General features: G+C 30.7%; 1 protein-coding gene across 7 annotated transcripts in view; it reads right to left on the bottom strand.

Annotated features, from left to right (window-relative positions):
• The window catches only part of LOC106683726 (serine/threonine-protein phosphatase 2B catalytic subunit 3), a 222,885-nt gene that overhangs the window by 161,372 nt on the left and 47,603 nt on the right, over positions 1 to 13,910 (bottom strand). For all 7 annotated transcript variants that reach the window (XM_067044823.1, XM_067044824.1, XM_067044825.1 and 4 more), the window contains exon 2: positions 12,467 to 12,670. In XM_067044823.1, the coding sequence (XP_066900924.1) occupies positions 12,467 to 12,670 (204 nt within the window). The remainder of the gene's footprint in view (positions 1 to 12,466; positions 12,671 to 13,910) is intronic.

Below are 13,910 nucleotides of genomic sequence, written 5' to 3'. Positions count from 1 at the left end.
TAAATAAATAAATAAATTATTTTTTATATAACAACTAGGTGTATTCTTTAAAGTCTTATCATACTTTACTACGAGGTTTGTATCTTTTTTTTTTTCATTTAGCCTTTCAAGTGGATAGAAGCGTTACTTGCTAATAAATTTTACTGTTATTTTAGTACCATTTTTGACCGCCACCCGGACAACCTTACTATTACTAATTCATTATATATAATTAACTAATAATATTTCTCTCTCACCATGTATATATATAGTCCATTTTTTATACTAAAAATTATTTTTTTATTATGAGGAAGACATTCCACAGGATAAAGGTATAAAGAAATCAAAAGTTTTTCTAACAACGCCAACTTCATTACTTATACGGAGTAGGTTGAGCATTGACTCAATAAATAAACTGACTTTATGAATAAGTGATTTTATATCTCGTGCCAGGAGCGCAATTATCGAACGCTCCTTCCCTCATTTGGTAGTGAAATTTTCCAGAGGGAAAATAGAAGGATTATAAATTGTCAAAGGGAATCAGAATTTCCTTAAGAATTCTGTGAAACCGAATTTCCTGAAAGCATTGGAACGTTAAAGGTAATCATTCAATATTAATTCGTATATAGAAGTTCTGTTTCAACAACCTCTTTCGATTGTGCAGAACTGTACCATGCTTCGCTTTTTCTCTCCCAAAACCTGTAATGCGCATGTTCCTTAAATTTCTGCAGGTGAAATTTTACCTCGATGCTAACAAAGGTTCACTTTTCAAAAGAAACCCGTTTTGGTTTAAATATTTCTTGAGGTGCTGAAATCAAAAATGAACTTCGTTTTTTTTCCATTATTTACCAAGTTTTCACAAAATTATTATATGTGAATCCAGTTTGAGAGCACAAAAATAAAAAAATATATATATAGCACCTACAAGGGTACTAAACTTATCAACTTGAGTTTACAATATTACAAGTTATTAAAGAAGGTTACAAAATACTAAATCGCACAAATCGGACTCTCCTAGGTCAATCAAGACTATAACATAATTGTTTGAATATATTTTAGTTTCTTTTAATTGCCTTCAAATCAACTAAATGTACACTTTATTAATATAAAAAAATATATATTTTTTTTAATTTGTACATAGTTTTTTGGGAGAGTACGGAATCAGAATATGAAGTCAGTTTTTTATTTAATTCTTTTTGTAATCTACTAATTTATTATATTTTATCAATTTTATGGAAATTTTGTTCTTATTTTAATTTTCTGTATGCACATTACACTACTTTACTCTTATTTTTCGGTTTTCATTAATAAAATTTACAAACAAAAATTAAATTTTTCTGAGATTGATATTATTAATAGTGCATTATTTAGTAAGAAAAAGTTTTATTAGGCATATAAGAGAGTTTATGACAAAAAAAAATGATGGTTAATGTTTCCAGATATGAATTTTAGCAAATGTCAGAATCCTAAGAAATAAATAAATGACAGGGAGAAAATACTATTATTATTTTAGTATAGTACCTTTCTGCAATATATCTGGCAAACCTTTTTGTACAACAGGACCTAATGACGCTTAAAATCGATTTTATTTAGATCGATTATATCTTCAATAAATATTGAAACACCAGATACCTCAAACATATCGAAAATAGCAACTAAATTATCCTAACAAAGCTTACAATCAACTAAAGTTGCCTAATCAGCGTTTAGGGGTTAAACATTGATTAACAAAACAAAACTAATTAAACAACGATGAGAGTAGCGTGAGCAATAGAACAATTGCTCAAGGAAAAACTATCCCTAGGCTATTATCTAAGGTCAATCGTAAGATTAGTTTGAGGTAATTAGCTTCGGAGTTAGGAACGGTTAACTAGGGAACAATAACCTTTACTGGGACCAAAATGACCAATGGAAGTGTATCTAACAGTAAAGAAATTTGGGTCATATTACCTGTAGTCTAAGACCATAGAATAGAAAAAAATAAGTTAGGTTCACCCAGATTTTGATTAATTTCATGAAAAATATTTACAGTACAGAGTGAAAATTGATGACTGCCAACCATGATGGTAATGACGAATAAAAAGAAGTCACAAAAATTCATTTCTGAATTCCTTCGATTAAAAAATAAAAAATCCACGTTATTTTCTACTAGATGGCTCAGTTATCCTCTATACTGTACAAGGAATAAAGTAAAAGTCATTAAAACATAAATATCGAGAAAAAGCCCAACACTTTACCTCATTTTTCATTCAGAGCTCCATATCCTTAAAACTATCAACAATACTGAAATTTTTCTTAGCACATTTTAAATTATCCTAAATATTCTAAAAACAACAAATATTTTGCCGAATAAAATGGAAACTGCTAATAATAGGCAACTGTACGCCGTTTGTTGGAGGACTGGTTTCCATAGTATTTGCCAAAATAAATTCATTAAATTTTGATTTCTTGTTATTTGAAAAAATGTATCTCGGGAACTACTGAACGTAAACAGTTCAATTAAGCTCATATTTTAGTGTATTTGCACTACTTTAAATGACGTTCTATTAATTTTTTTTGTTCTGTAGGTAGGCTTAAGGATATAGAGGTCCAAAAAAATTTTTGTAACGTTTTTCAACAAACGCTATTTTTTATTTTCCCAACTATGGTTGACAGAGACATCAATTTTGACTATTAGCTTTCATCAATTTGATTCCCTATCAAAGTAATAAAAAATTGGGGCGATATAACTTGATTTATTTTCATCGGGCTTTTGGACTAATAATTATTAACTACATTATACTTTAACGAAAACGGCTGGAAAGATAGAGAAATGACAGAAAAAAATGAAGAAAATCACAAGGCTAGATTTCTGAGAAAGAAAAAAGTAACCTGAAAGGTAAAAAAAAGTTATTCTACCTTATTCCCTTAATAATGTATGCCAATGAGTTCGGAACTGTTAACTCAAGACCTAGAAGCATTGTTGAACGAACCAAAACCTATGCAGCATTAGCTGTATTCTAGTGTTAATATAAAATATAGATTAAAACCAGATACAGCTTATTATTTACAAAACAATATAAAGGTCATTAGTAATGTATGGTTCTGAAGTCTGGGGACCAGCATCCTTCAAGATTAAAAAAAATGACAATATTTCAAAACAAGGCTAAGAATCGAAATTAATGTCCTTTGGTTTATAAGAAATAGTCAATATACATCTCGAACTACAATTGGAACAAATAAATGGTTCCATTAAGGTTTAAGGTACAGTCAGTGGCTTACAACATAAAAAATCCAACCTCACACCGAAGGTCGAAGCCGAGGCTGATGTGACTCCTTGATATAACTCTATATTTATTTATTATTATTATATTATTATTAATGAGGAGAAAATAGTTGACCGTGGACAATATATATGAAGACAAGATGGTTTGGGTGCGGTTAGAAAATAACGAAAGTAAGTTGAAAAAGCCAACAATTTCGGCCAGAATTTCCAGCCTTCATCAGATCTAATAATTAAGAACAAGATAACGACCAATGAATAAAAAAAAGTTGGTTGTTATCTTGTTCTTTGTTTTTTTAAAACTAATTTGTGTTATTTATTGACCGCACCCCCAATCATCTTCTCCTCAAATATATTATCACTATTAATTTTTTTTATCTAATTATTTTTTCATTATGAAGACAATTATTTGTTTTGTGTTATTTTTTTTTCACTTTCATTCTTTAATTACATAGTTATTATTATTTTTATAATTATATTTATTTATTTTTTTTTTTTTAGAAAAAATTGATTTTTATTAAAATTTACAATTACAAAACTGTGATAATAGTTAGGGGTTCTTTTACACGGGACTATACTCACCCATTATTAATTGTTATAAAAAAAAAATAAAATGTTATAATAATCTGTAGTAAAGAAATACATAAAAGAAAAGAAACACAAGCCAAATCTAAGCAATGGAAATAAGGTGCCTTAGGAGGATAGCAGGGAACAAGAAGGAATACTAAAATGAGAAGTACCCTGGAAGTATAACGAGTTTAACATATATTAGAAGAAAATAAGCCACAGTAGATTGGTAATGTAAAACACCCTAGGAGGAAAGATTGTCGTATGAAACGGAAGAATAAGGTATAAAACGAAAGTCGAGGGAAGAAGGTCGAGGCGAAGGCCAAGAAACACTTGGGACAGTGCAATTATGGAAGCGTTTGACAAGAGAGAATTGACTCGAATAGACGCGGCCAGCTGCTACAGAGTCGAGGATTATGGAACCGCCTCTATAAGCAAGCACCTCACACTCTGCAGTAGAAGAGGCATGCTTGAGAAGAATATTGAAGAACTAAATTGAAAAATGGACTAACTTCAACAAAGCAAAGGACAAAAAATATTAATTACTAACAAATTTTAAAGGTAGATATGAGAAATAACTTCTGACGTAAGGAACATTACAAAATATTTTGAATGTTATTGAAATTGACAAGTGCAAGAGATTATATATTCCATATCATTACTTCGACGGTAAACAGAACTCATTTCTTCAAATATATATTTTAATGCGTAGAATTATTTCTGTATTGTGCACCACACTTCTACATTGGAAAGGTGCAAGTTTAGAATATAATCTTTAGTAATCCATATTTCCATAACATTTTATATTAAACTATTAAAAACTTTTTTCATTTTTATATTTATAAAACACAAACCGACGTTTTGGAGTACTCCTCCATCTTCAGGGTTTCCTATAATTTTTAATAATCCAATAGAAAATAATAGATGTAATTGCAAAATTTTTTTGATCACATCATGAATATGTATTATCTTCTACAAACAATTTTTTATACATCACATATACGAATTCCTGCCAGTGTCTGTATCCATATAATTTTATTTCGTAAATGTTTAAAAGGAAATGAAAACAATACGTATTAGTATAAAGTTCAATTCCTTTAAATTCATTGCGACAAAGATATTTTGTTAATGAGGTTTTTGATTGTAAGGTTGGTTTTTTTTACTCTGGCGAAACAAAAGTGTACGGATACAGATATAGAGATCAACTGTTATCTGTGAAATAGGAAAATTTATAGTAATATTATTACATTGCAACTAATGATAAGATTTTTAAAAATTGTAAATAATCCTGAAAACGGATTATTCCGACACGTCGGTTATGATATATATATATATAAAAAGATTTAAAAAATGGTGTTTACATTAATAAAAAATTCTAGAGAAAGTATAAATCACTCATGATTTTATAAATAATTTTTGAGTTAGTAGCTCTGAACTTGGACCCTTAACATTTTCTAAAAAAATAAATAAATAAAGCGATCAACGGAGATAGGCGTCCAGGGAAAACCGGCAAAGATTTCTGGGTTAGAAACAGGCAAATAAAGGAAAATGTGGTTGTAAAAATAAATATTTTGAAGGTAACAAGAAAAAAGGAATGTAAAAGTACGGCTATATAAAAAGAACAGATGGAGGAAATATCCTTGAAAACGTTTTATTTTATAGAAAATAGATATTTACATTATAAATCTTGATTGAAAGCTATACGCTATCGAAAGACAAAAGTGAAGGTGATTTACTTTAATCTTTTAGTTCTGACATCATTCTGCAATGGATTTTTGATGTGTAACTAAAGAGAACGAGATGCACATTGTTCACTAAAAAAAAAGTTTATTTTTACAAAGTCTAATATTGAAGATATATAATAGAACTTCGGAACTAATTCTTATTTAAAAAAAAAAGGTTCGATAGTTTTAGTAACAAGCCACGGACGGTATTAGCAGACGGACGGATTTTTAATTACAATAGCTATTTATTTTTTATTTTATATATGAAAAGTTAAAGTAATTTTAAAAAATAAAACTATCGGTATGTTTCCGGGTTTGGAAAAATTTCGAATGAGTGGTTAGCACCTCCAGAATTACAAAATTTCAGGTATGAGATGAATGTAAAAGAAAAATAATTAAAAATACCTCAAAATATATCACATTGGATGCAGTAAAAGAATTATTATTAAGATAAACAGAAAAAAGAACGGTAGTACTTCAGGATTTTGAATAAAAAAAATAAAAACAGTAAATAATAAAATATATTTAGTTATTTTATTTTATTATATCCTATAAAGATATAGAGGGGGTTTGTTTAGTAACAAACAAAATGAGAGTGAAAAAAAATAGAGTTACACAAGAAAAGAAAAACTTAAAAGTGAAAAATCTTAAAAGAGAAAAAAGAAATACTACCTAAAATATAACTGGCTACAAAAAAAACAAAAAAAAAAAAATTGGTTTGTTTCAAATATACAAAGATAATAAAACAATACTATTTAAAATGTAACCAGCTTTATTTATAAATAAATATAAAATACAATCTATCAAAAATTCATTTAGGTAAAAATTATGACAAATGTAAAATTAAAAAAGAAAAACTATAAATTACACATTTATACACATAATTAAATTTCACCTATTGACTAACTCTTGTATTTTTTTGTATATTTGATTTAGTAATTAACTGTTAGTTTATTAATTTAGTGTTATTCAAAATTGATTAATTTAATTTTTTCAATTTAGTTTATTACAAAATATTTTAAGTATCTGTAATTTATTAATAAGAATATTAAGTGACTTTGCATGCTGAGAATTAGAGGTATGCTCAAACTAATCATCTGATATATAATACATGTTAGATACACGCTAGGGACTGATAAAGGCAGACAGCGCTGATTAGGAGTACCGGAGAGGTCCCTAATCAAGGAGGGAGCCATGCCCCGAATCCCGAAGTGGCTAATGAAGATAGTCCGGGACTTCAATGGGACCTCTGATTGGCAGTCTACCTTCAGGGGTCCGTTTATATTTCGGCTAAGGAGATCCTTAATGCTCTCCTTTATTAAGTCAAGAGTCAAAAATCGATAGAGCCCAAAGTGAACTTATCAGGACATTGTCAAGTGGATTGGAAACAACGAATCGTAATTTTATTTTTCTCACCCTCCTATTAATTTTATTATCTCAAACAAGTAGAAATACATAATATAGAAATATAAATATGTATACAATAATAGAAATAAATATCTTTTTATTGCCTGAAGGGCATTCTAAAGTAGGTTGTGTCTCCATCCCCACTCATTAACGCAGACGGGGAGTAAGCGCCACAATGCTCCCCTACACCCAGCGGTCCCACAACCTACCTTTTTTTTTTACCTAAAGAATCTTTATCGTTATTTAGTGAGTGTAGTGGGTGAATAATGCACAAATCCCCTTTCTTATATACTCATTAACTAGATTGAGAGTCAAATGTGAATACCAATAGTACAGGTCACCAATATTAAAATGCAGTGTTCATAAATAGTAGAGAAGACCTTACAAAGCCTTACACTTCACTGCCAGGTTGCGAGATGTTTCCAATATGGATTTTCCACTAAAAGGAATAAACTGATTGAAATAATAATAAAAAATATATATATAAAATAATAAGTAACTGAATTAACAGATCATGTTATTCTTTAGATCAGTGAGGTGCTCTAGATCAATGACTTGCCAACCAAGTACAAAAATTAAATGAGACATGTTTGTAGGATTACCTTAAAATAATAATAATAATAATAAAACATAAGCACATTGATACATTAAAATCCGAATTAAAAGGATTCGGAGAACTATATGTAGAATGGTATCAACTTGACTAAATACAGGAAATTCAGCTTCATTTCGAAAACTGAAGGCCAGGACGAAAGCAAGAAATTCTACTATGAACACTGAATTTATCTTATTTGTATTTTTCTCTAAAAATTATTTTGTAATTAAGGTCAGTTATTTTTTATAAATTTCATAAATATTAATTCTTTTATTTTTTTTATTCATCAATTACATAATAATTATTATTATTTCTTATACGTAAATTTTGTTTATTTTTTATTTCAAATTATTCAATAATCATAACATTGTAAATTCGCTAGGTGTGTCTTTTTTAAACGCGACTAAACCCCCACTCATCGATTGCTAAAAGCAAATCTAATTGTTATAAAACCGCCCACTAGGCCGATCTGGTAATAAATAAATATAAAAGAGAAAAGCTGGACTATTAGGGTGAAATCTTAAATGGACATAAGGAAATTAAAGGAGGGAAAACCTGGAAGAGAATACTGAAAGCATACAAACAAGAGTGGGGTTACTGCTGAACCATTGTGTTTACAGTGACTGGAGCAGTTAGTTTAAGGAATCAAGTGGGAAGAAAGGTAGGTATTAATGTTCCCTCAATACAACCATAAGGCATTGAGAAGGAATTTCCTATGGCGAGAATATGGGTCAATCTCCTTTGAATATTCTGAGTATTCATCCACTTGCAGTAGGGAATATCGAACAATCCCATTCCTCACGGCAAAGGATTTATCGACATTTGTAGTAATCGATACTTGTAACATTATAAATGCATTTATTAGAGAATATATATGCATAAATGGTGAGAGCGAGTAGCTCTGTGGTAAGGTACTGTGTTACTAATCCGGGTTTGAATCCAGCTGTGGCAGATGATTATTTTAGGTTTCACTATAGCTGTGAGTTAACCCTGTGGGTTCAGGAGCGCTCCGAGGTCCACCCAGACTCATAAAGTGGGTGTCCTTAATTGGGTAAAAATCTGGCGTCAAGCGTGATTTTTATCAAATCATATACTTGCACAACCTTTGGTCTAGAAACTTCCTTACAAAGTACAACGCCCTTGACCCTTCAGGGATTGTAATGGTACAGAATTATATTTTTAAAATGAATAAATAAACAGTTTAAATGCTTATTCCACACATAGAGCAATAAAAACACTGAAAACTTGTTACATATCGCTTTCAAGGAATAAAGTATCTTATTCCATTGACATGTACACCTCCTTGCATTTTCTACCCCTTTTATGAAGGATAAGTTTAACTTTCTCTTGTTTAGCCCCAGTTGTCAATTCAACTTTAATAAAATACTCTTATAGAAGAATCTCATAAAATACTTCAAATTAGTGAAATATTTCCAGATGTGGAGAAGCCGTTTGTTCTTCCTTTCAAACCTCCCTTCATCGACACCTCTTCTATCAACAACCCCTTCCAGCCAGATCCTATCTTCTTCCCACATTCTCATACTGCACAATAATAGCTCCTCGTGTTAGAGATAAGACAAGACAATCATTCTAGAGAGAGTGGTAGAACAGAGTAGTCGACGGATACTCTAGGAGACAAACTGTAAATAGCAACCCGTAGATAATAGTTATACATATTAAGTAATTGAGTCGCTGTTTCTTCTACCTGCATATAAATGTAGTTAAGTATTTACTATATTTATATATATGCATATAAAAAAAATTGTGGTTATATATCGGTGACTGATAACAAAAAGGAACATTTAAACATCTCCAACAATAAAATCAAAAAAGTTCGGCACAGAACCGTGGAACGCTGAAATGACCGATGAGTACATTTGGGATAATGAGAGCCCTAGTGCATTATTCATCAGGGACTTGTGGAGCTGAACTACAGATGTAGTAGATACTAGGCTGTGTCTTACGGCTGACGCAACATTGCCGTTGAAATACCTTGTTGAGGAATCAACTAAATATCACTAATAAGTAACATTTAATCTAAACAACGTCAAATAAAACTGTTATAATTGCTTAATTTAAATTTAAGTAAGGCGAGAAAAAATAAGCACACCCATTTCAGTACCCTTCCCACCTTCAAATTCCGCTAGTTCCATAATTTCCCATCCAGTTCCATTAGAATCGAAACAGATTTTCCATACTTACAATCAGACTTTATAAAGACTGTAGTATTACTTTTATAGATATTTATAATTTTAATTAATATTGCTTTCTAAACTACTTCTGTTTATATGTTATTAATACCAGTCTATGTTTTTTATTATTTGTTTCAGTTTAAAGACTCAGAAGTTAATTCAAAATATTTTTAATATACTTATTTATGTATAATTATTATTTTTTCATGATGTTTATTTAATCTCATTTTTTTTTCCTTCCCCGTATTGTTTTTGTTTTATGTACATCTCCTGTATTTTTTAACTGTATATGTTACTTAGTTTTATTCTTATCATTGTATCTTATCTTTGTATTTTATTCTTATCATTGTATCATTTTGTATCTTTTTAGCCCTGATAAAGCCCTACAAAGTGGGGCGAAACGTCGGAAAATAAATAGTCGTAAACTATTTTTGTTTCTCCTTTGACCGCAACCCTGACCATCTTCCTATACAGGAAAATAAATAGTTGTAAACTATTTTTGTTTCTCCTTTGACCGCAACCCTGACCATCTTCCTAAACATATTTTTAATATAATTCACAATATTTTTTATTATGCATTAATTATTAAATCTAAAGCCCATCTACAATTATTTTGGAATTACACTAAAAGGGACGTAGCCTAGAATAAATAAATTATTTATTTATTGTTCTGAAATGCCAGATATATTAATTTTTTTTTATACAGTTAAACATTTTGAAATAGACATTTTCTCCACCAAATCTTTTTTCAGGGTAGACTAAATGAAATATTTCGGGAGGACGTAATAATTCTTATAAGTTACAAAAAAAAAAAAAAAAAAAATTAGAGCATGCAAAACTTTCTTGTATTTTTGTTATTTTCTGAGTAAACCTACTTTTACAGCGCTCCCCTGTAAATGTTGATTTAATCGAGCAATGGTCATAAAAATAAAAACTCTTCCTTTGACAACTATGCCAGATCATTTTCTTCGTTGGAATGTTTTAGAAATCGACAAATTACCAATACATTACATCGATTACAGAGGCTACTGATCTTTGCAACTGTTTATGGACCAGATTCTACGTCAGTGGGAACCGCGATCTATTTGCGGCCTCTTAGTATCGTCTGGTGCTAAATATAGTAAGCTCAGAAGAGGGTGGGTCTACCAGCTGTCTCGAAATACTCAACTTGAAAAGGCGTTTTCGCAATCTACTATGAGCGATGGATTGGTTCCCCGACAGATGACAGCTGTGGACTGAATGAATAACAAACCTGTTTCTCAATTGATGGGCTTTAAATCAAGAATGATACTAATGTTTCACCAGCAGAATTGTTTCGGAAATAAACAAACGTAACAATAAGTGGCAGAATAATGTTGATTGCAGATAAAATAAGGTATATACTGTTCAAGGGGCTGTTAAAAAATAAAAACAAAAGTAGTGCAGTATCGCGAAACGGTGAGATTGTGTCAAGTAGCATTAGCATGTGCCAAGATGGAATTCAGTGATTCAGAGCTTCTTAGCGGCTTTTTATTAAATACAATACTTTTATAATATAATAATAATAACTATAATAAATATTAGTGATCCCGTTCGCCACGGAAAAAGGTATTTGTATAAGGTTGGTACGAATCAAAACGTATTTTCTTTTCACTTCAACACTTGTGCAACTAGTTCTTCCTATTTATTTTTGAAGATGGTTCGGGTGGCGTAAAAAAAAAAAAAAAGTAGTTGAATAGTAAGAAAACTATTCATTAATCACTAACGTCTACTTTGCATGGCTTGAAAACATCATGTCTTGTTACTTTTACTTATCTATAAATGAAATATATATTAAGGGGAAATATTGCAATCGTGAAAAATATCTCATATTTCACTTCACACACGAAAATTGACACGAAACTAAAATTACTAATTTAAGACGAGTGTATGCTGGAGTGTGAGAACAACTTTTTCGTCCAAATCGACTGACCGGTGCCACTTTATTGGATCGATGTTCCACAATTTTTCGATTTTCTCAGTAACGGATCCAATAATTTTGAATGAATTCAATTGAATTTTACTTAATATTAGATAGGTCTTATCCTCAATGAAATTGTTCGACACGAAATGACGAATGCTTGAATAATCATCTTCTAAAGTTCCATTAGTTTTTTTTTTTTTAAAATTTGAAATAAATAACAAGTTCTCATTATGAACAATAATAAACAATAAATAAAACCAAAATTAAAAAAAAAAAATTGATCAATAACTAAAGGAAAAAAAAGGAAGAATATAGACAGGTTCGAATCGGAAAAAAATCGAGGACGCCCGATCTCTCCCGATTGCAGGCCCATACTTACGGCTTGGCTACATTGTTGTATTTCTGACAGAAAAAAAAGATAGTATTCGTTATTTCCATCTTACGAACCATTAATATGAATTTTTATAGCAACAGAAGCATACAAATATTTTATCCAATATTTTAACCGCCGGACCATCTTCCGTCTTTAGTAACATACGGTTAATTAACAATCTTCAAATTTATAATATGTAATCTTATCATATGTAAAGTAATTATCTTCTGGCTTATTTATATATATATAAACCAAACATTATGTGTTGGATGACAGTACGAAGCTTCGTCTTTTGAAGTTTATTGGCGATCACAAAGAAACATTGGCCAACCAACATCACTTACACCATCTTCACCGGGATTCTTCTCAATAACAGAGTTAAGTTAAGCCATATTATGTTAGGATATTGTAAGGTAAGACGATACCTGTGACGGGCGCTTCGATGTCGATCATTGTCTTCTCCGAGCGAAGGAGCGTTGCGCCTTCGTTGATGATCCTCAGGGCAGCCGCCTCGTCGATTCTGCCCTCGGCCATAAAGTGCTGCTTCAGCACGTCCGGCCGCGGCTTCCCCGTCCGCCCTTCGAACACTTCCGAAGCGGTAAGCTTGTGAGATGGCGGGAACGGGACATCTAGAAATAAAAGAAAAGAAATAATTGTAGAGGATGTTGGTAACAACCAAAGATTCACAATCATAAAAATAAATATTATCCATCAGTTGGATGGATATAATTGGATGATGCAATAATCTTGCCAATAATTCTTATTTTCACATTAAAATAATAACTTTTCCCAAAAATAACCTATTTACTAAAAAAAAATAAAAATCAATTCCTCCTCAACTAATATTGGACATTAAACAATGGTAGACGTCTACCAAAAAGGGAAACGTTTCGAATAAAAAAAAAAAATCTTCGCTAATAATTAGAATACTGTTTCATAGACATAAAACAGATAATTAAAAATAAACTTCAAACCTCATATAAACAAGTAGTGGCATACTCTACTCTCCTTCAATGGGAAAGTGAAGCAAACCAGAGGAGAATTGACCACACCCTCTGAGCTCAGGTTCACGTTAAGATTAATAGTAAACCATTCTTGTACCACGCCCTCGCAGTTCAACATTGGCTCCGCCTTTATGGTTTCACCTTTCCTCATAGTTTACCCTCTCGGTTATATTCCTTCCTCTAATGGATAAAAACGGTATTTTTAATTTCCTGTTTTATGGTGTATGCCTGATGGCCTCAACAGATAATGAGTTGGAATAAACATAAACCACTGCTGCACAATCCAATATACATAGTTCTAATAGAGATGTAAACGATCATGGTTAGGACTAGTCAAGATGACTAAATTCTCCAAGTCAACAATAGTTTTAATAAATAAAATATAGTAAATTGGTTTATGATGCTATGGTGTGTTGACAAATATTGAAGAAAAGTGTAGACATGTTAAACCAGAACCACATTCTAAAGAAGCTGTCATGAGCAGGAGAACTGTGTTTATACAGAGGTTAGCCCTAGAGCAGCCTCTATCGACAGATCTCATCTAGACTCAACAGAAAATATCTAGCTAGGTAAAAAATAACGTTCCTATACATTCCCTAGATAAAATTTTCTATGAAATGAACAAAATATTCTGGAGTTACCACTACTCTTCAGAAATGAATAAGATTTCAAAAGGTAAAATATAACGAGAATAATTTATAAGAACCGTTTTGTTACTTTAAAATAATCGAAAAATCTACATCTTTGGAGTATAGGATTCGAAATAATGGTATTAGTTAGATATAAAGAATTGGGTTTTTTATTTTTTTTTATTTTTACTGAAAATGGAACACATTCATTATGGAATAGATGTAATTTTCGTATA

This window comes from Halyomorpha halys, unplaced genomic scaffold, assembly GCF_000696795.3.
Source record: "Halyomorpha halys isolate HHAL.00 unplaced genomic scaffold, Hhal_1.1 Scaffold508.1, whole genome shotgun sequence".
In the NCBI taxonomy this organism is placed as follows: domain Eukaryota; kingdom Metazoa; phylum Arthropoda; class Insecta; order Hemiptera; family Pentatomidae; genus Halyomorpha; species Halyomorpha halys.
Note: the sequence above shows the minus strand (reverse complement) of the source record. Positions and strands in the feature narration are given on the sequence as shown.